The sequence below is a fragment of the Carcharhinus amblyrhynchos genome, chromosome 13 (assembly GCF_965287045.1).
Source record: "Carcharhinus amblyrhynchos chromosome 13, sCarAmb.v2.hapA, whole genome shotgun sequence".
NCBI lineage: Eukaryota > Metazoa > Chordata > Chondrichthyes > Carcharhiniformes > Carcharhinidae > Carcharhinus > Carcharhinus amblyrhynchos.
Window position 1 is genome coordinate 37,938,375 of NC_137336.1, and position 23,987 is coordinate 37,962,361.

Consider the following 23,987-nt stretch of genomic DNA (forward strand, 5'->3'; position numbering starts at 1 on the left):
TACACACAGAGTGATACTCCTCCAGCTGACACTCTCCAGGGTCAGACACAAATACACACTGAGTTATACTCCTCCAGCAGACACTCTCCAGGATCAGACACAGATACACACAGAGTGATACTCCTCCAGCTGACACTCTCCAGGATCAGACACAGATACACACAGAGTGATACTCCTCCAGCTGACACTCTCCAGGATCAGACACAGATACACAGAGTGATACTCCTCCAGCTGACATTCTCCAGGGTCAGACACAGATACACACTGAGTGATACTCCTCCAGCAGACACTCTCCAGGATCAGACACAGATACACACAGAGTGATACTCCTCCAGCTGACACTCTCCAGGGTCGGACACAAATACACACTGAGTTATACTCCTCCAGCAGACACTCTCCAGGATCAGACACAGATACACACAGAGTGATACTCCTCCAGCTGACACTCTCCAGGGTCGGACACAAATACACACTGAGTTATACTCCTCCAGCAGACACTCTCCAGGATCAGACACAGATACACACAGAGTGATACTCCTCCAGCAGACACTCTCCAGGGTCGGACACAAATACACACTGAGTGATACTCCTCCAGCAGACACTCTCCAGGATCAGACACAGATACACACAGAGTGATACTCCTCCAGCAGACACTCTCCAGGATCAGACACATACACACAGAGTGATACTCCTCCAGCTGACACTCTCCAGGGTCAGACACATACACACTGAGTGATGCTCCACAGGCTGACTCTCACTCCCCAGGGTGAGACACGCTATGATATCCCGCCCCCCCAAAACGGCTGACACTCTCCAGGGTCAGATACACTGATCCCCGCCCAAGGCTGACACTCCCCAGGGTCAGACACACTGAGTGATGCTCCTCCAGCTGACACTCCCCAGGGTCAGACACAGTGGGTGACACCCCCGCACCCCCCCCCCCCGAAGCTGACCCAACCCCGCTTCCAGCCGCAGACCTTCACTGTGTGTCCCCGCCTCCCGCACCGCGCCTGCGCACTCGGCCTTCCTGCCCATCTCGCGAGAGCGGGGAGACAATCGAGCCGAATCACCCGCTGCGGTATCGCTCCGCCACTCACTTCCTCTCCCGGGGAGGGGAGGGGGGCGAGAGAGAGAGGGCTTATCACAGGGGGAGGGGGGAGAGAGATAGTTTGAGATTTAAAAAAAAGAGATATATAAATAAATGTAAACTAAACACAGAAACGCCAAGCAGAGAGGCGGGTCAATAAAACGAGCGGGGAGTGGGAGGTGTTGGCAAGCGAGTGTGTGTGTGGCTTTTTTTCCTCTTTCCCTGCAGCTGGCGGAGGGATACCCCGGGACTACTTTAAAGCGGCCGGTTCCTTCCTTCCATTTTCTCGGTGTCTCCGAGCGGACTCGGCGGCTTTTCCGGGTTCGCCTTGAAACCCGGCCATTAATCAGCAGTGAGAGTGATAGAGAGTGAGTGAGTGAGAGAGAGAAAGAAAACGCAGCACAGCCCCAACCCAGCCACACAGCCCAGCACAGCACAGCCCAGTCCGCTCAAACACACCTCCAACCGCCCGCCACACCTAACATGGCTCTCAAAAGAATCCACAAGGTAAATGGGGGAAGCGGCGCCCACATCAGCCGTTTATTGTCTCTCTCTCTCTTTCCCCCCCCCCTCCTTTCTCGCTTCCCCCCCTGTGTGTGTGTGTGTGTGTATGTGTGTTGGTGTTGGTAATTACATTCAGGATCCTCTTCCCTATTCCACCCCCCCCCCCCCGCCTCCCTTCCCTCCCCCAAACCCAGGCCCCCGGCCTCTCCGTCTCTCCACTGGGTTTCCGCCCCAGCCGCCATTTGCTGTGAGGCCTAGGGAGTCCCGGGGCCTAATCTCCCTTTCTCTCTCCTTTTCTTTCTTTCTTTCCTTCCTTCCTTCCCAGTCTCAGGATGGATGGGGGAAAGAGAGGAAGGAGTGGTGGAAGGGGGGAATCCCTTCCTCTAATCTCTCTCTCTCTGTCTGTGTCTCTCTCTCTCTCTTCCCAATTCGTACACACCCTAGGAGGAGGAAGTGGCGGAGAGACCGGCCGGCTGGTCGGTGCTGGCGGGTCTGGTGGGGGGAGAAGTGGGGGTGAATATCACACTGACAGTCCCTTGACCTAGGCCTCGGGTGCCAGGGGCTGGATTGCCCCAACTCAGTACCTCGATGGTCGGAAGGCCCGAGGCTCTGGGGCCTTGCCCAACAGGCTTAGGGTAGTAATGGGTCGAGGATACCAAGTCGTGTCCCGTCCCCCCAACCTGGGTTTTCTTTCAATGCTGGCCCCTTGCATCCTGTTTTCCATGTGCGCTGTTCATTTCGCCCCCCCTCCCCCTCCCCCTCCCCCTCCCCCCGCAACGATCTGTCAGTGTGTTTCTTCCGCGGGGGGGGGGGGGCGGGGGGCGGGGGGCGGTGAGAAAAGAGAAATCCAAATTGATCTCCCATTCTTTCCTATCTCAGTAGGAACCGGAGGAAATAAGTGTAACTTTGTAATGAATAATGTTTTTTAATGTGGTACGAGATGGGGAAATATATTTCTGTTGTTTTGGGGAAAGCTAATCAAATGGTGTTGAAGTTACAAGTTTTAATTAATGAGGCTGCGTGTTTAATGTTTAGATTCTGCTAAAGGAAAACTTAAAACAAATCAAGTGAAGTTGAGGACAAGTAGAGCTCTAATCTGCAGTTCATATGTTCCTCTACCTCCATTTTCAATAACACAGATGTAAAGCTGTTGAGCGTTTCTGATTCTTGTTTTTTATTGAACCAAATCTGATAACAGTTGAATATGTTTTGCATTTTATATTGATGCGGAAATCAGCATTTATTTATTTTCAAGTCCAAAATATGTGTACGTATGTGGTAAATTTCACATCTTTGTGGCCTCTTGCTGTGTTCAGACTATTTTTCACAACCCATTTCTGTGATCCACATTTGTCTATTATCCTACAGTTGTTAATGTATTTGAGAAGTTTTGTGTTGACAATTGGGGCTGAACAGCCTTGAAGTTCAGTTTGATCACAATGAGAATTTTATAATTTTTAAAATGTGACATTGTGTTGTAGGTCTTTTTGGTTAAAAATCTAGAACGTTAACTTCAACATGGGTTGACCTCAAAGTTTGTTTAAAAATTGATGTTTCTATTGTGTAAACTTAAGCATGATATTTTCAACATAATTTGATACAAATAACACCCAAGTCTTATTTCCCTACTTAGACTATCAAATTTATCCTTGTGTTCAAATCCTTCCATGGTCTTCACCAGTTCTATCTCTGCAACCATTTCAGAACTCTACATTCCTTTAATTATGGCCTCTTCTACATCCCCTGATTTTTTTTCTTTGCCCTGCTGTTGGCAGCCAAGCTAACAGTTGTCTAGGCCCTAATCGTTGGAATTCCTTTCCACAACTCCTCCACTTCTCAACACAAGTTTTCGACCAAGCTTTTTGTCCGATACTCTAAGCACCATGGGGTGTTTTATGTTCAAGTCACTATATAAATGCAAGTTGTTTAATAAGCGGATGCTTTCAGAATTGGTCAACTTTGGTAACTACTACATGAAGTTTCAATTTTGTTTTGCTTTGGTTCTTCATCAAAATTGTAAGTGCAATGTTGAATCACTTTATCAATGCTGCAGACCAGCTTAGAAGTCAAAATAATGTGTGTTTGCTTTTTAAACAAACTAGTCTTGTCTGAGTTGGAATTTTGTGTTCGATTTTGGATGCTTATTGGAAAGACATGTACATTTTGGAAGGGGTGCAGTGAAGAGCAACTAAATTAATAGCTGTGATTAGACACCTGAGTTTCCAGGAGAAGCTGCCGAAGCTGGAAATGTTTACTCCGAGAGCACTGAGGCAATCATGAATATTGAAAGTCCCGTGACAATGGATACCATCACCAATATATTTAACTAAGTTGAAGATTTTGTAGAAAGCAGACAAAACTTTAAATTTGAATGAGGGAGGCTTGGGGACCGAAACCAAGAGTTTTGGTTGAACTAGTTTACAGAGTGAGTGGAAGTTGAAGGGAATGGTAGATCAGGGGGGCATAGGGTCAGTGAATTGAAAGTTGGTTCATTTTCTGGAGAAAATTTGGAGCGGTATTGTGGATATCATATGTATTTTCTAGTCACAGACTGATTTAAATGAATGTGATCTTTTCTGTACACCCCAACAAGACAAAGAGGAGTGGTTTGTTTATTTCTTGATGTATATCCATTACTCATTACCTACAGGAACTGAGTACATATTTTGGAACGGAAGATGTTTTTCATTTGAGATTGCATTCTCTCGATCCCTTTTTGCTTGTTGACCTATGTTGGCTCCAGGCCCAACAGAATTCTCATCTGTCCTCGCTCCATCATACCGCTAACCACCTTTAGTATGACACCCCATCAAACAATCTCCTTTTTTCTAATTTGTGTCCATTTTTCTGAGACAGCATGGTGGTACAGTGGTTAGCACCGCTGCCTCATAATGTCACGGTCCCAGGTTCGATTCCCAGCTTGGGTGATTCTATGTAGCATTTGCATGTTCTCTCCATGTCTGCGAGAGTTTCCTCTGGGTGCTCTGGTTTCTTTCCACGGTCCGAAAGATGTGCTGGTTAGGTGTATTGGCCATGTTAAAATCTCCCTCGGTGTACTCTCCAGGCACCAGAGTGTGGCAACGAAGGGATTTTCACAGTACCTTCACTGCAATGCTAATGTAAGCCTACTTGTGACACTAAATAAACTTAAACTTTCCTTTGCCTCACTTGGTGACTGTATTCTCTCCTTATCTTCTGTAAGGTGCTCATTAAAACCTACCTACTTTTGACCAAGCTTTTGATCACTGTCTCAAGGTCCTTGTGATTCGGTGTCAGATTTTGTCTAATGCCTCTGAAATGCTTTGGAACATTTTGCAGTATTAAAGCTGCTGTTACAAAGCAAGCTGTTTCCAGTTAGTGCTGTAACACTTTTTGGTGCTTTTTTTAACGGATGATTGCCTTTGTAGTATTTTTTAAAAAATGCTTTCCCTTGCAGTCAATACTACATCTGATTTGTAGGTTTTACAGAAGTGTGTAACATCATGCGTAACTTTTTCAAATATTTTTCTATGGTGCTTCACACTCATGACACAGTTTTGGATTACTCCTTTCATCTGATATGGGCACAGATATATTCCAAATTTTACTTGACAGTCCAGGACATAAAGGAATAAGTGAAGGACAGAGCTCTTGGAACCTATATGTTCCTGGGATTAGCACAGTAGCCTGTGTAAACTGATGTTTCCTTGAAAAAGTTTGAGCTGAGTACTTCTCTTTATTTGGAATGATTGTACCAACTATTTATGTTTGAAGTATGAGGTTGGCCATTTGATTTGTCACATCTGTTGGTATTCTCCAACTATCACAAGCCTATTACTTTCTAAATGCTTCCCTTTTGCATTCACCTTTTGAGCAATATTTATTTTAAAATCTCTGCTTCAACAGTGACTTGCTCATAGCCAATTTGAGTTTTTGACCTTCGCTTTTTAATTCTTGTTTGTAACTCTTTATAATTTTTTTGCTTTCCTTATCTCATTAAATCAAACCCATCATAACTGACTTGTTTGTTTCTAATGGAGAGTGATGTTATGCTCCTTTCCCTATGGTTAAATGGCCTAGACAGTTTTTAAGAGATTATTCAATTTATTATTTATAAAAATTGTATTTGCATGACTATCATGCCATTTCTTATGTTAAAACCTGTGATTACTGGAGAGCTTAATAGACTTCACACTTCCTGGGAAATGAATGGAAAAGGTTCATATTCAAACTGATATTCAGTAATATTTGTAGCTGTTGGAAAGGGCAGAATCAGTGCTAGCTTTGGAACCAAGGTTCAGCAGCTTTTGGATACTTGCTGTTTAGGCTTTTGTGTGAAGAATGAGGTACGCACAGGCTAACAACACCTGTGGCACTGTGCTTCAGTGTCAACCATTGCAAATGGCTTTGACAAATCAAGGAGGAAATTAAGTTTGAACTAGCCTCTTGTATTCCCAAAAGAGATTCTGTGATCCAAAGAAGCTTCCTGGATGCCTAATATCAGAACACACTGCATGTAAAGATGATGTGGCTGAACTTGATGTCGAGTTTTTGCTCATGATTTCACTTTCTACGAGTGACTTTGGACGTAATATAAAAATTTGGGAGCTGTGTTTAGTGGCAGCTGTCTGTTTATTTTGATTATTTTGTTCTTCGTTCTGTTCATGTTTGAAATTGAGCAGATTTCCCTAGAATGTGTTGGGGTGGTTGTGTAATCTTCTCTAATATACAACACTTTTGAGATCATGGTGAAGATTCCTCACTTAATTTACCAAACTACTATCAAAATAAGTGTTACACAAGTTTGCTAAAGTGTCATTTACTACATGTCTGGGTCAGGTTAAGTTTGTGTCTATTTATTTTCTCTCCTTCCAACCCTTATTCTGCAAATCTACAAAAATATGAAGTTTTTTGGGGGAACTTTGGTGATTGAAACTTGAAAAATAGATTTACTTATTTATTTGTTTGTATTTTTCGCCAAAAGGACTGGGATTGTCAAAATGCTGGGGAATTCTATTCCTTTGCAGTTTGCTTCATTTACAATATTGTTACAGACCACCTGCTTCAAAACAAATAGTATTAATGTTTCAGTCTTAAGATGGCCTAGAGTGTGAATAAATGCATCGGTTGAAAGGCTGAAATCTTGAATTTTTCAGACCAGTGAGGTGCTATCTCTAGATAAGGCAGTGTTCTCTTTTCAATCTGGAATCTTCCAGAGTCATTGCAATAATCAAAGCTCCATTAAATCCAAATACATTGACTTGTCTTGTTCTAGTACTGACCTTAACCAGTTGGACCTGTGTGTGAAGCCTTGGTCCAAGAAATAGATTTATTAACATTAGGCAGGTTGCCCAAGGCAAATGACAAGATTTCTGCTTGAATTGCTGAGTGAGATGTTTCAACTGCTTGGTGTGGATCTTTTTTGACATACTGGAATTCTTACTTTATAGAGGTCTGTCTTGATCTCTGAAATGCTGTTGTGTAGCAATTGATGTAAAGTAGTTTTTATAAAACCATATACAAGGTCCTGGGGACCTTTTTTAAACCAATCAATTGCCAAATAGTTTAAAATTATATACCAAGCTAATTTTCAGAATAGAAAACTAGCTATCAGATCTGCTGTTGTGCTTTGCTTCCTGCCCAATTTCCCTAATGCAATGTGGCTGATTCTTGGGCAGTTTTCCACCCCTGTTGAAGGTTACCCCTTTTGTCTTTATAGGAGGATTTTTAATGCTAGATTTTACTTTGTAAACAACAGCATACAAATGAAGATCATCAATGTTTCTGGTTCTTTCAGATCTTGCTAAAAATAACCTTTTCACCCAATGCATTCTAGTTCTGTTGATGGGTCTCTCAATGGCCTTTCTGTCTCGTGGAATATGAAGTGGTATTGTAGTGTAGGCTACCAGAAATTTGTTTTGCTCAGCTGACTTGTGCCTGAAAACTCTTCATTAAATTGAATATAATGTCCTTTCCAGGTGAGTGCAGATTACAGTCAGGTTTGGGGGCTACTTTCCCTTTGCACTTCTACCTATTTTTTTGAGTTTCTGTAAAACATTTTCAAAGTGTACTGTTTAAAAAAAAACACTGCAATATTTAGCAACCAAAGAGCCACACAGATTTTTAGATGTGAGATTAACAGTTCATGATGGCTGTTAACCCCCAATTTTGTTTTCTATGTTTTAAAAACTTCAAAGTCCAGGAAAAGAAGTGCTGAAACTGATGAAAATAAGCAGGGAAGTTTTCTTCAGTGTTGAATAATAGAATGGCTTCCTGCGCTATAACCATTCATTGCCTTGTCCGTGCCAGCAGTCTGCAAGAGCAAACCAGCTAATCCCACTTCCCAGCACTGCATTGGTATCCCTACAGTGTAAAAAGAGGCCATTTGGCCGATTGAACCTACATCAACAACAATTCCATCCAAGCCCTTTCCATGTAACCCCCACATATTTACCCTGCTAATCACTCTGACACTGGGGCAATTTAGCATGGTTAATCAACCTAACCTGCATTGCTTTGGACTGTAGTGCAGTTGCTTGTCCAACTCCCTTTTGAAAGCCACAATTGAATCTGCCTCCAGCACCTTCAACCAGTGAATTTCAAAGCAGTGAAATTTAATCTCAAATCAACGCGCATTCTTTAACTTTTTCAACAAAATGAAACTTTAAGTGCCACCTATGAATGGCTTCCTGTAATTGAGTGCATGGGTAATTTCTTTACACATGGCTTCATGTTTTTAGGTACTTGTGCAATAATTGAAAGGGACCAACTTGAATGGCTTCTGAGGGAATTTTGGGGTTGTGCAGTTGAGAGAGAACATTACCTGTAATTTTAATTGATTTTTGTGAATTGCAAATACATCCATTATGAAGCCCTAAAACTATTTGTATTTTTCTTTTGCCCCCTGATTAAATGACTTGAAATGGAACTAAAACATAAATGCCCAATGCACCATTTGGCCCCTTGTCTGTGCTGGCTGGCCGTGTACTAACACAATCCAAAACTAGTCCCAATTCCTTGGCATCAAATTATTATCCAACTTTCCATTTAAAAATGTAATAGTTTTTGGATCGGCCACTCTTTAGTAAAGCATTTCATTCCATGTTCAGAATTATTAAACGTTTCTCTCAACCATCCAACGCTGTGGTTAGCACAGCTGCCTCACAGCACCATGGACCCAGGTTCAATTCTGGTTTTGGGTCACTGGACGGTGGGAGGAAACCCATGCAGACACGGAGAGAATGTGCAAACTCCACACAGACAAAGATGTGTGGGGTTAGGTTGATTGGCCAAGATAAATAACTTTAGTGTAAGGGGGATTAGCAGGGTAAATATTGAGGGGTTACAGGGATAGAGCTTGTGTGGGATTATAATTGTGCAGATTCAATGGGCCAAAAGGCCTCCTGCATTGTAGGGTTCTAATCAATGATTCACCCTTGTGCAGTGAATGTCCATTGACTGTCCTGATTGGAGTAGACATCCTTCATTACATCAAAACCTTATGTGACTTAGTCAACCTCTATTTGACCATCTCTGCTATATTGGAAAAACTTAAATTTTCCATGCTTGGCATGGTGAATCAATGCTGTGCATTTTTTAATATTTCCATAATTAGGCTTTCTAGAATGTATACATTACTTCAGCCAACAGTTGCTTACAGCATTTTATAATGCACAGCATACTTGCTTACTAGTTGGAAGTATGGAATTCCTTGTATATGCCACATTAAATATTAAGTAGTTCCTGGTCAAGCAACGCTTTGATTTTTAAATTCCCTCCATGGTTTCCCCCTCCCTGTCTTTGCTCTACTGTAAAATCCTCTATCTTGTCATCTGCCTCTGGCTTCCCTAATGTTTAATTGCTCCACCACTGGTGGCTGTCTGCTTGGAAGCTCAGGAATTCTTTCCACACTTCTTAAAACTTAACTGTGACCAAGCTTTTCGTCACCTGATCTAATATCTACTTATGTGGTTAGTATCTTATTCTCTGGTGAGGCACCTTGGGATTTTAAGATGAAGGCATGATGATCTTAGTGATGTTTTAAAGAAGCAAATGTAGTTATAGGGGTGCAGAATTCCAAGACTGAATAGATGCTCTCCAACTGTCACGTGTGCAGTAGCACATAATTTTTTGGTATGCATGTTGGCAGCTGTTGTGTGCTATCTCATGACACCAGGCAAATACCTCAAAGCCCTGGGTGCACACTTGCCCCCTTTCACTCAGAAGGATTTGAGCCCAGTACATGTTGAAGTAGTAGTTCTTTAGTACCCTGGTCTCTAGCTGAATGGGTATCCAGCAGCAGCAATAGGGTGCAGTTAAGACATATGGAAGAAGCTGGGTGAGGTAACTGTTAACTGAATAATCTTAAAATCAGTTCCATTTTACATGTTTATATATTGTGCTGAAAAGTATTGACATAGTTGTTGTAGGGGAGGGGAAATAAATTAATTCAAAAAAGTTGCAAAAATATGCTTGCGTTGTCCTCATTTGTTATAAAATAATACAATTGGCATCAAAAATGCATGCTCCTGAACCACTTGGCCCTGATATTTAAATTACTTTTGGACCATTGCATGTGACCATGTGCTTTGAAATCATGAATTTATAGCTTAATTTATGAGCAATAGCAACCCTGACCTAGTAGAGTACTCTATTTGAACATGTAAGATTGCACAACTGTACAAGTTCTTCACAAATAACCAAACTTTAAAACAGTCATTCATGTTCATTTATTATGAGGCTAGTTACAGTAGTTTGAGATACAGACTGATGTAATTAAGGTAGAAAATTTATTCCACTGCTGAGCCACTAAAATATTTTTAAACACTTTTATCTGGTCAGTATACAGAGAGCAAGTTACTGAAATGAAAATTTGTACTTGCTATTGAAAGCTTAATTGAGTCATTTTTCCCAATAGTTATATTTGTGGCAAGAAAAGAAATGCTGTGATTTTTGTCAGATAAATAAGTTAATGATGTCATGTTAGTCAAGACCTGAGAATTGTTCTTTAGAAGTTCAAGGGAAGATCTATATGTTAAAATTGAGGATTTTGGAGAATGGTAAGCAGGGGATGTAGATTAAAGGTGATTAGCAAAAGAATTAGGGTGGGAGGCAACTGTGTTTTCTTTAGACAGCAAGTTATAGCCTGGAATGAGCTGCCTGAGCAGGTTAGGAAGCAGTTTCAAAATAAGATGGAAATGGGGGGTGGTGGAAAATAATGCAGGGATTCTGTGGAAAGAGTGGCAGAATGGGACTAATTGAACAGTTCTTTTTAAGGTCTTGCAAAGCCAAGATAGAACACAGACGGCTATTTTTACCTATCATATATAGTATGGAAGGTTGGCACACCAACCGTTTGTACTGTTAGTATAATTAATGCAAGTCATCGCATTCCAGTCCTCAAACCAGGAGCAAAGCACTTCTCTTTCTCACCCACCCAATGTGGCAAGAAATTGTATTGTTTTTCAAATTAATTTCTGATCAATTCTAACCAAATTAAATTCAGTTTATTGAGAAGATAACCATTATCTGCCTGCTGAATCCCAGTCTTACAAATTGTTTAGACTTTTGTGATTTAACATTAGTCCTTGGGACTGCAACTCCTGCCATTCCATTATGTTCGTAACAACCCCCAGGTAGAGCAGCTAGATTGAGAGTTGAGTACCTTCTGCACCAAAATGTTTTATATGCATTTAAGCTCAGCCTGCTTGCTGTTGTGCTCTATGCCACTGTGTTGAAATTTAGGATACTGTATGCTTAATTAACTGTTTTCTCACCTGCCCCCTCAATGACTCGTGCACATATATGCAGGTTTTTCTGTCCACGCTCCCCACTTAGACAGTTTGTTAACTTTGAACTGTTTCTTATACTTAATCAAAATGGGCACAAAAGACATTTGAGAATGATTTACTGATCTGAGATTGGACAAATGGATTGGGAAAGCTGGGAGATGCTTATCTCCATGGCTGACAGTGGGAGTCTCCTCAGCGGTTCACGGGTCCTGGATCAGACAAAAGGATGATGAAGCTGACCTAGCTGGCAGTAGTAGTTTCTTCTGTTTGGCTAGTGCAAGAAAATTGCAAGGTTGAAGCCAGCATGAATCACTTTGAATAGTTCTCCTGTTCCAAGTCATCTTGAACTAACTAAGGTGTTGGGAAGGAGCCAACATTAGTCCACCTTAAACTCTTTATCTGAAGTGATGTTTCTCTATTGCAAGTCTGTTTATATGCCTTATTTCTAGGTGTGTTAATACCGATCATTTGTTCAGTTGTCCAGTGGTCTAGAACAAATGTTCAAGGCAATCCCTCCTGTTTCCATTGAAAACCCATGAAGTGACTCTGTGGCTGCTCATCATTTGCTAAGATTTCCTATTCAGTCTTCAAATAGTTGGTTTCCTTATGGGTCATGAGGTCACCTCCCATCCCCTATTAGGATTAGCAACGTCTTGTTTCAGTAGTTGTGCTGGAGACATGTCATTGACAAGAGATAACAGCTTTTCTTAATTGTGTTCATCAGTCCAGGAAGCTGCTATGGACTTTTTTTTCATGAGTGAGCTATTCCTATTATAGTCAACAAATCTCTTAGGATTTTACTCAACTGCCAATTCCAACCCCAATCCTTTATGACAAGCTCTGCTAACATTCAACAAGATTGGAAACCGTGAAATTATGGAATTTCGCCACAGTGTATAAATTTAGTTATTGCCTGGTGGTATGATTGGAAGCCTATCATTCTAGAAGTTCTTCAGATCCTCTTGTGGATTGTGAGGATTTGAAATTTCTTGCATCACAGTATAAATTACTGATTCATTCTTTGGAATAACACGAAATCTATCCCAGGTGATTCCTGTTTTCTCAATTGTTAAAAATGATTGGGTTGCAATTATCTAAGTTTTCCAACTTTAAGATTTCTTTCACAGTTTGAGAAGTAATTCTTGAAACAGCAATAAAGTCTAAACACAAGTTGGGGAATTTACTTTTTGGTTGGAGTATAAAGCTGCATTGAGATGTAACTTGAGGTAAGTGCATTCCTCCAGCTCTACTTGCCCTCATCTGTTATCTGAGACAACTTCTCTTGGGCCCTGTGTGCATGCCCAATCATGTGATATTGAACTTGAATCTTGTCCACTTCTCATCTCCACTCAACAAAAGCAAATATTGTAGGTTCTGGAAATCGGAGATTAAAAACTAGAAAATGCCGGAAATGTAGAGGCTGCCTGGCAGCATCGGTAGAGAGAGTTAATGTTTTGGGTATGCAACCTTTTATCTTGTGGTTAAAGGAAGCTATTCATCTTGGCCCCAAGGCATAGTTACTGAGTTCTTCTTTAGTGTTCTTGGCTAGACTATCTTCAGCTGCTTTATCAATGATCTTCCTTCCAGAAGTGAGGATGTTCACAAATTATTGCAGTGCTTGATACAATTCAGATACTGAAGTAGTCGTGCCTGCTTACAGCAAGACCTGGGTAGCATCTGGGCTTGGGCTGATTAATTGGAATGTAGCGTTCGTGCCACTTGAGTACCAGAAAATGACCATCTCCCAATGAGAGCATCTAATTACTTTCCTTGTGTTCAAGTCATGTCTGTAACTGAGTAACCCACCATCAGCATCTTGGGAATTGTAATTGAGCAGTAACTTAACTGGACTAGCCAGTTAAACGTGGCTGCAAGAGTACGTCAGAAGCTGGGAATTCCAAGGCAAGTAACTTGACACCATCTTCCTAAAGCTATCTATCTACAAAGCACAAGTCGTTTGTGATAGCATGCACTGTACTTGCCTGGATTAATGGAACTCAAACACTGAAGAAATTTAACACTGGACAAAGCAACCTGCTTGATCACCTTAAACATTCACTTCCTCACTGCTTGTATGTGGTTACAGTGTGTATGTTATATGATACACATTGTACCGTATACACAATGCATAACAGCAACCCACTGAACCTCCAAGAGCATTTTGCAAACCTTCAACCATGACCACCTAGAAGGACGAGCAGCAGATGCATGGGAATGCCACCGTGTGCAAATTCCCCCTCCAAGAGGAAATATTGAACAGTTAGGCCTCAACTCAAGTGCCCTTGTAGTTGGCATGGTGGCACAGTGGTCAGCACCATTGTCTAAGGGCCATGGACTTGGGTTTACTTCCAGCTTTGGGTGATTATGTGTGGGGTTTGCACATTCTCCCCATGTCTGTATGGGTTTCCTCTGGTTTGCTCCCACAGTCCAAAGAAAGTCCAGGTTAGGTTGATTGGCCATACTCAATTACCCTTTGTCAGGGAGATTAGCAGGCTAAATATGTGGGGTTACGGGGATAGGGCCCTATGTGGGAGTTTTGTGCAGTCTCAATAGGCTAAATGGCCTGTTTCTGCACTATAGGGATTCTATGAATGAGAAGTGATTTTCTTAAAATATATAAAACTTCTAGGGGACTTGACAGGGTGGATGATGGGAATATGTTTCTTCTTGTGGGAAATCTAGAAATTGGAGCAGAAGTTGGAAAAAAAAATAGTTGGGGGGGGTGCAGCGGAGGGTCATTTCAGAGGGAGATGAGAATCATTCTGATGGTGATTCATATGTGGAATTATCTTCCCCAGAGAGCAGTGGAGACTGAGTCATTTAAACATATTAAGGGCTGTTACACAGATATTTGCTTTGATAAGGGGGCAGACAGAAAAGTGAAGTTAAGGCCACAATCTGATCAGCCACAATCTCATTAAATGGGAGCGGAGCAGTTTTGAGGAGCCAACTTGCCGCTTCCTAATGTTTTCATTGTTCCAATACATATGCTCTTGGTTTTGAAATATGTCACCATTCTTTGTCACTCATCACGATCCTAGAAGTACTTTGATTTAAGAAGGAAGCTCACTACCACCTTCTCATGGTCACTTGTGTGGGTGAATGGATGCTTAATGCTGGCGTAGTCAAATCCCATGAATGAATAATAAGTTTAGCCTCATGTTAATCATGTGTAACCTTGGAAGGTGAGAGTTTTAGCTCTGCTCAACCAATAACCTGGCCAAATTACCTTTCCTTACAATTACTGTCTACTTAAACTGTTGTTCTAAGTGACCATATTTTGTGGTGGTCTACTCTACTGTTCACTGACCTCTTGACTAGGCCATTCCTCTGTATTTTGAAATGCAGTTATAAAACTAATAAACAACAATCTAAATTACTGCAGGATTTAGAATGGGTTATCTTCATTCTAAATGTCATCTCTACAATCTGAAAATGGAGCTTGTATTCCTTTAGGAAGGAATGATTTAAAAATCCTTTCTGACCATTGTCTAATGGGAAATTATTTAATTTCCATATACTATGTTAATACTTCACTAATATTTTAGAGTTGAGTTGATGCTTAACAGCAAGGCCAGACATGGCTTGCTGTAGGAATTGACAGCATCCTCCCCCACTGCCAACATTGAAATAACATGACTGTGTTTGTTGAATTATGACAAATTCTTCAAAGCTTTTCAATAACAATAGTTCAGCTTGAGCAAAAATACATTTCACACTCCTGTATCTATTCAATTGTCTCTTTTCTGTTGCCCATTTTACCCTAGCTAATACTTTGGTTTGAATGTGAATGGATTTGTCGAATGTTAGAATTTCTGCAGACGATTTGAAGGTACCATCTATGAACTAGTGCAGCAGTTGAACAGCATTGCGAAAATCCTGGCTGATTTTAATTAGTCTGCCCTTTCTAATTGCTGAATTTGCTGCACTTCTTTTTGTCCTATGCAAAGTTTGGCTTGAACAGCAATAGTAGGGCGCTTTAACTTTCCCACATTGATTGGGACAGCCAAAGCATTAGGGTTTTGGATGGAGAGAAATTTGAATATTCAGGAGGAATTTCTCATTCAATATGTGGATGACCTGAATAGAGGGGGCAAAACCTGACCTGTTGGGGAAATAAGGAAGGGCATGTGACAAGTACTAGTGAGGGATCTCTTTGGGAGTAGTGACCAGAATTCCATTAGTTTTAAGATAGCTATAGAGAATGATAACTCTAGCCCATAAGTTAAAATTCTAAACTGGGGCAAGGCCAATTTTGATAATAAAGACATGAACTTTCAAAAGTTGATTGGTAGAGCCTGTTGGTAGGCAAAGGGCAGATAAGTGGGAGGCTTTCAAGAATGTGAATCAGGGTTAATTCCTTTGAGTGAAGGGCAAGGCTGGTAGAAGTAGGGAATCCTGGATGACTGTTGAGGCCCTGGTCAAGGAGGCGGCTCATGACATGCATAGGCAGCTGGGATCAAGTGGATCCTTTGAGCTTGGAGGGTGTAGGAGTAGAGTTGAGAAATCAGGAATGCAAAAAGGGGACATTGCTTGGCAGATAAGACAAAAGAGAATACAAAGGGATTCTACAAATGCATAAAGGGCAAAAGAGTAACTGGGGGGACAGTAGGACCTTTTAAAGATCAACAGAAGTCAATCTATGTACAGATCCACAAGAGATGGGTGAGATCCTAAATGAATGTTTCTCATCAATATTAAGAAATACATGCATGTTAGGGAACTGGGGAAATAAGTAGTGATGTATTGAGAAGGAGGTGCCGGAAGCCTTAAACGCATCAAGGTAAATAAATCCCCGGGATCTGATGCGGTGTATCTCAGGACGTTGCGGGAGGCTAGGAAGGAAATTGCGGGTCCCCAGCAGAGATTCTTGAATCGTTGACGACCACAAATGAGGTGCCTGAAGGTTGGAGGGTGGCAAATGTTGTGCCTTTGTTTAAGGTCTGCAGAGAAAGAGTAGGAACTACAGGCCAGTGAGCCCAACATCTGTAGTGAGTTGTTAGGTATTCTGAGACAGGATCTACAGGCATTTAGAGAGGCAAGGACAGTCAGCATGGCTTTGAGTGTAAAATCGTGTCTCATGAATTTGAGGTTTTTTTTTGAAGGGGTGAGGGCACTGCAGTTGATGTTGTCTACATGGACTTTAGCAAGGCCTTTGACAAGGTTACCACATGTCAGATTGTTAAGATTAAATCTTACTGGATGAGGTAGCCAAATGGATACAAAATTGGCTTGATGACCAGCTAGAAAGTGATTGTAGAGGGTTGTTCTTCAAACTGGAGGTCTGTGACCAGTGGTGTGCCTCAGGGATGGGTCCACTGTTGTTTCATTTATATTAATGATTTGGGTGAGAATTTAGGAGGCATGGTTAGTAAGTTTGCAAATGACATCAAGATTAGTGGTAGTGGAGAAGGTTACCGAGGATTGCAGTGGGATTTTGGTCCAGTAGGCCAATGAATGGGAAATGAAGTTTAATTTAGGTAAATGAGATGCATTTTGATCGAATCAGGCAGGTACTACACAGATAATGGTAGGCCATTAGGGAGAGTTATAAAACTGACATCTAGTTCATACTCCTTGAAAGTGGAGTCATAGGTGAATAGGATGGTGAAGAAGGCATTTGGCATGCTTGGTTTCATTGGTCAGAACATTGAATACAGAAGTTGGGGGGACTTGAAGTTGTACAACACATTGGTAAGGCCACACTTGGAATACTGTGTACAGTTCTGGTCACCCTATTATAGAGTGCAGAAGAGATTTACTAGAATGCTACTGGGACTTGGTTTGAGTTATGAGGAAAGGCTGGATAGACTGGGACTTTTTCACTTGGACCTTAGGGGTGATCTTATAGAGGTCTATAAAATGTAGTCAACATCTTTTCTCAAAGGTACTCTAAAACTAGAGGATACACATTTAAGGTGAGTGTGGAGAGATACAGAAAGGGTCCAACGGGGCAATTTTTTTCTCTCTCGGTGGTATCTGGAACGAGCTGCCAGAGGCAGTAGTAGAGGCCAGTGCGATTTTGTCTTGAGCATTTACAGTTACATGGGTAAGATGGGCATAGAGGGATGCAGACCAAATGCAGACAATTGGGACCAGCTTAGTGGTTAAAAACTGGGTGGCATGGACAAGTTGGGTCGAAGGGCCTGTTTCCATCTGTGAACTTCTATGACCTCTGACTCTTGTTCTCGATCAGAAAATTGCCAATCATTAATCACTACTAGATAAATTTGCAACCTGTAGCATAAATTCTAAATGAATGACTAATCAAAACACTCATACTTCACTTGGAAGTTTTTTGACCAGCCATAGCATATGGCAACTAAACCTTTTTGGTAAGCTAGATTCCCTTCCAGATATGAATGGACTAAATGATGTCCAAGATGGTATTCTACTGCACCAGTCAACTTGTTAATAAAGCAAACAACTTTGAGTTACTGCATTCCTCACTGCTATTTTAAGTCTTTCTGTAGCTTTTCTACATAATTCGTGTCCTGGTTTCCGCTTTATTGTCCAGTCAACCTCAACTATATTACTTACTCATACCTTACATGGCCAATGCCATCTTTATAACAATTGATGCCATTTAATCCTGTATGGTTGGGGTTTAAGTTGGTTTGATCCCTGCATCCACTGACCGGATGGCAGAAATGAGGAGCAATGTCTACTTGATTTAGAGTGGACCTGTTTAACAGTGACTTCCATATTTATAATTTCCACTCTATAAATATTTGAACTGCTTCACAGTTAAAAGTTCAAAATTCGGAATGTGCACTTTTTTGCATGTTGATTCCTGCAGCTTATAATACTAGACAGATGGTGAACAGTAAAATATGCATACAAGCACATGGGATAGAAGCAGAAGTAGGCCATTCAGCTCCTCAAGCCAGCTCTCTGTTTTTGTTTTGAGTTCCATGTTCCCTTTGAATTCCACATTTGCCTAACAACTTACTACCTCTGCCTTAAAAGTATTCAAAGGCCTCATTTCGGCTGTCTTATGAGGCAGTGTTCTAAAGCCTCTCAGCCCTCTAGAGTTTTTTCTCATTCTACTTCTAGCTGACCCTTATTTTGGGTTCACCCATGAGAAAACCACCTTTCCATGTCCACCTTGCAAGACCATTCAGGATCTACTTCAATCAAGTCCACCCCTCACTCATCTAAACTACAGTGGAAACGACATCAACCTTTCCTCATAAGAAACCTGCTCTTTCAAATTATCAATCTAGCAAATGTAGGAAAATGGAAAATAGCAGCAGGAGTAGGTTGCTATGCTCTTCAAGCCTGCTCTGCCATTCAATATAATCATGGCTGATCCTCTATCTTGATGTCACACTCACCCACTCTTCCTGTATCCTTGACACTGCCTCCAACCCATTTACATCCACCCATAAGACCAAAACTGTTCATGGTACTTGAGGTGTAATCTCACCTGTGCCCTGTATGTGAAGCATAACAGCCTTTTTATGTTCAATTCTTGAAATAAAGGATAATATTCCTTTAGCATTGATTGTGCTGTACCTGCATACCAGATTTGACTCTTGCTCTAGAATGCGTTGATATCTCTGCACCTTGGAATTCTGTGGCTGTTTTCTGTTTAATACTCTGCTTTCTTTGTTCTGCCTGCTAAAATGAGCAACTTCACATTTTCCCATGCTGTATTTCATCTGCCAGATTATTTGCCCATTCACTTAATTGAGCTTTATCTGTCTATAAGCTTATGTCTTCACAACACACTTTCCTACCTATCTATGTGCAGTCTGCAAATTTAGCTAGCATGTCTCCGCTCCCCTCATCTAAGTCATTGTAAACTGTAACAAGTTGAGAACTCACACAGACCCCTTAGGACTTTACTGGTCGCACCCTGCCAGTCACAGACTTGTCCTTGTTTCCTTCTGTACTAATATGTTGCCCCTACATTGAACTTTTATTTTCCAAAATACCTTTGGCATCTTACCAAAATGCCTTTGGATAAAAGGTGAGCATGTAAACGTGCTGTACTTGGATTTCCCGCAATACTTTCTTTTCCTTCAAAGAAGTCTAATAAATTGATTAAACACCATTTCACCTTGCACAAAACCATGTTGAGTTTTTCTAAGTGCCTAGTTATAACTTCGATGGTCGATTCTAACACTGTCCCCATGAGATCAAACTATCCGGGCGTAGTGTTATTTTCTGCCTTTCTTTTTGAAGAAGGGTTACATTTGCTACTTCGGTCTGGTGGGCTCTTTCCAGAATCTAGGGAATTTTGGAAAATTAAGACCAATGTGTCATCTGCCTCATTAGCCACCTGCTTTAAGATTTTGGGGTGAAAGCCATTAGGTTTAGTAGACTTGTCGATTTGCTTAGTATTGCTTGTCTAGTGCTTGTAACTTCAAGTTTCCCCTCCTTTCCATCTCCTGATTTACAGCAATTACTAGAATTTTTTTGTATCTCGTATAGTAGTAATGGAAGCAAAATATTGTTAGTTTCATCTGCCATCTCCTTTATTGATTTCTCATTCTCTAGAAGACCAACAGTTGTTGGACCTTTTTCCTTTTTAGTCCGTGTAGAAAGTCTTGTTGGGGAAACGTGGTGGCACAGTGGTTAACACTGCTGCATCACAGCACCAGGACCCAGGTTCGATTCCCAGTTTGGGTCACTGTCTGTGAGGAGTCTGCACACTCTCTCCTTGTGTTTGCATGGGTTTCTTCCCAAAGTCCTCCTGGAAAGACATGTTAGGTGCATTGGCCGTACTAAGTTCTCCCTCTGTGTACCCAAGCAGGCACCGGAGTGTGGCAACTTGGGGACTTTCACGTAATTTAATTGCCGTGCTAATATAAGCCTACTTGTGACACAACTTTAAAAACTGGGTTTTTTTTTACATTTAGTTAGCTTCCTCTCATTCTAGTTCCATTCACCTGATTGACTTTTTAGCCCTTCTCTGCTGTCATATTGATCAATCATCTGACCTGCTGCCCTCATCTTTGGCCAGTTGTATGCTTTTTCCCAAAATTTGATGCTTTCTCTAACTTTGCTGACTATATATGGTGGGTTGTCTTTATAGTCGAAATAAACTTATTCTGAAGTATCACCGTCAACGTCTATCATGTTTTCAACTGATGTATATCCTAGCCTAGTATCTCATTTCACTTCTACGAGCTGGCTTTCATGCCCTCATAGTTGCCCCTATTTAAGTTTAAAATACTAGTCTTAGATCCACTCTTCTTTCAAACTGGATGTAAAATTTAATCATAATTGCTGAGTAGGTATGCCTTTATAACCTAGGAACTACGAGTCGGCAATTGCCCCTCGAGCCTGCTTCACCATTGAATACAATCATGGCTGACCTTGTCTAGGCCTCGACTCCATTTTCCTCCCGGTTCTTCATAACCCTTCAACCCATTCTAATTAAAAATCAGTCCATTTCAAATTTACTCAATGTCCTATCATGCATTGCACTCTGGCATAGTCAATTTCACAGATGTCAAGTAATTTCTCAGCTGTTTTAAATCTACTACTATCTTATCCTAAAACTGTGACCTCTTCTTCTAGACTGCCCTACGAGAGGAAGCATCTACTGTCTACTTTGTCAATACATTTTATCTTGTATATCTCAATTACATCTGCACTCATTATTTTAAACTCTAGAATGTACAGGCTTAAACTGCTGTTTCTCTTTTCTGAAATCAATCTGGTGAACCTTCTTTGAACTTCCTCTAATGCGTCTATCCCCTTCCTCAAATAAGGGGACTAAAACCATATTCAGTACTCCAGGTGTGCTCTCACCAAGGCCTTGTATAGTTGCAGCAGCACTCCTTACCCTAATGCTCGATGCCTTTAGCTACGAATGCCAAAATTCCATTTGCTTTCCTTATTATCTGCAGACCAGTTTTCTGAAGTGTGCAGAAGGACATCCAAATCTCTCTGCACCCAAGTGTCTGTCCATTTAGGCAAGTCGTCTTTCATTTTCACGATCAAAATGGATAATCTTTCACTTTATCCCATGGTAAACTCCACTTGCCACATTTTGGCCCACTCACTTAACCTATCTGTATCCATTTGTAAATTTCTTATTTACTCCAACTTTCCCATCTATTTAAGGTGTGAAATCTGCAAATTTGGTTATAGTACCTTCTATCCCTGTATCTGAGCTATTTAAAAAGATTGTAAATAGTTGGTGCCTGAGGACCAAACTGTGGCACCCCACTAGTTATTGTGAAACATAAAGCCCATTTTACCCTGCCACTCTGCCTTCTGTCAGCTAGCCTACCTTCTATCCAAGCTAATAAACTACCCCATGCACATATGCTCTTACCTTTGTGTATTAATCTTTCGTGTAGCATCTATTGGATGCCCCATTTATCCACTCGGCTTGTTACATCTTTTGAAGAGCTAGGAAATTAGGTTTACCCTTCATAAAACCAGTGACTCTGGATTGTGTTTTGACTTGATAGTTTCTAACAATTTCCTAACAGATGTTAAACTAACTGGCTTATTGTTCGTACTTTGTCTCCCTTCGAATACTCTGAGGTCATTAATTTATCCTGTCACATTACAGAAGTCTATTATCTTTTCTGGTTGGTTCCAGAATGTGGTGCTCTAAGAAATTATCTCAAAAGCATTCTATGATCTCCTAATCCAGGCTGCTACCAATTTGATTTTCCCTGTTGTATGTCGATTCAGTCATCCATGATTAATGCCATCCTTTTGTCACAAGTACATAATAGGAAGAGGTGGTGGCACAGTAGTATTGTCAATGGACTGGCAATCAATACACAGGATAATGCAGGGAATCTGGATTTGAAACCCACCATGGCAGACTTTTTAAAAAGTTGATCAGTCTAATAATGACCATAAAATTATTGTCATAAAAACTCAGTTGTTCAGAGAAGGAAGCCTACTGTTTATCTGATTTGGCCTATAACATGACTCCAGTTGTGACCAACCGCTACCAAAAAAACAAAGCTGAAGACACGACATCAACCCTGTAAAGTCCTCCTAACTAACAACTTGAGCAAAAATTTGGAGAATCCAGTTAAGCAACAGCCTGACAATCATACTCAATGGAATCGTACTTTACAGATTATGTCCCTGACACCATCATAAGTGAAGGTTGTGGCACAGTTATTGCCCTGAGAGTCCTTAAAATAGACTCTGAACCCCATGAAGTCTCATGACGAGCCTAGGGAAAGAAACCACCTGGTTATGGTATACTGTTTCCCTCAGCTGATGAATCATGTTGAACCTACTTGGAGGAAGCAGTGAGGGTGGCAAGGGCACAGAATATGTACTCGATGGGGGACTTCACAAGAATAACTTTGTAGTACAATCACAATGAGCTGGCTGAGTCCTCGGCAATATAGCTGCCAGGTTGGGTCTGTGGCAGGTGGTGAGGGAACCAACAAGAGAAAAACATACTTGACCTCTTCACCACGCTGTCTGCAACAGATGTATCTGTCCATGGCCATATCAGTAGGAATGACCACTGCACAGTCCTTGTGGAGACTAGCTTGGCTAGGAGTGTGGCAGGCTCTTGAGTCTTTGAAGCAGTCGACTCTGGTTCAATACACTGTGCAAAAGGGCATGCCAGGAGCAATGCCATACATGTCCAAAAATGGTGTTAACCTGCTGAAGATGCAACACTGGTTTTACATGTATGGCAAACAACAAGTAATTGACAACCAAACAGTTGCACTTTCATGGATAACATCAAAGCTCTGCAAACCTGCTACGTCTAGTTGTGAAATGTGGACTGGAGAACGTTCCACAAATATCCGAGTCCACATCTGTGCAAACAATACGCTTGAAGCCAGAAGTGCTGAGTGGATGCTGGTTCATGGCCTCCTCCTAGATATCTCTAGCATCATGGATGTTGGTCTTCAACCAAATCTCTTCACTTCCACTCCATGTTGCTGGATGTACAAAAGCAATGAGCCCTAACAATATTCTGACATGAGTACTCAAATTTGCCCCTAGCCAAGCTGTTCTATTACAGCAATGTGGAAAAATGCCCTGGTATGTCTGGTGTACACAACCTGGTCAATTACCATCCCATGTGTCTACCCTCAATTGCAAAGTGATGGAATAGAGGAGTCATATCTGATACAAAGGAAGTTGATTTGTGGTGGTTGGAGGTCAATCATCTTAGCTCCAGGATATCACTGAAGGAGCTCCACAGAGTATTGTCCTTGGCCCAGCCATCTTCAGCTGCTTCATCAATGATGCCCCTTCCATTAGGAGGTCAGAAGTGGAAACGTGTGCTGTTGATTGCAATATCCAGGCTTAGGCTAACTAGTAGCAAGTAACATTTGTGCCACAAGTATCAGATGATGACGAGTCGCAAAAACCCAGCCTGCAGGTGCAGCAGGTGGTCAGGAAGGTGAATGGGATGCTGGCCTTCATAGCGAGGGGGATTGATTATAAAAGTAGGGAGGTCTTGCTGCGGCTGTATAGGGCATTGGTGAGGCCGCAGCTGGAGTACTGTGTGCAGTTTTGGTCGCCGCACTTAACGCAAGGATATTTTGGCCTTGGAGGGAGTGCAGAGGAGGATTACTAGGCTGATACCGGAGTTGAGGGGGTTGAGCTATGAGGAGAGGCTGAATAAACTAGGCTTGTACTCGTTAGAGTTTAGAAGAATGCGGGGAGAT

General features: G+C 41.5%; 1 protein-coding gene across 1 annotated transcript in view; it reads left to right on the plus strand.

Moving 5' to 3' along the window:
- The first annotated feature begins 1,337 nt into the window (after nucleotides 1-1,337).
- The window catches only part of ube2d2 (ubiquitin-conjugating enzyme E2D 2 (UBC4/5 homolog, yeast)), a 39,378-nt gene continuing 16,728 nt past the window's right edge, over nucleotides 1,338-23,987 (plus strand). The window contains exon 1 of the mRNA XM_080201553.1: nucleotides 1,338-1,594. Coding sequence (XP_080057679.1) covers nucleotides 1,571-1,594 — 24 coding nt within the window. The 5' untranslated portion in view covers nucleotides 1,338-1,570. The remainder of the gene's footprint in view (nucleotides 1,595-23,987) is intronic.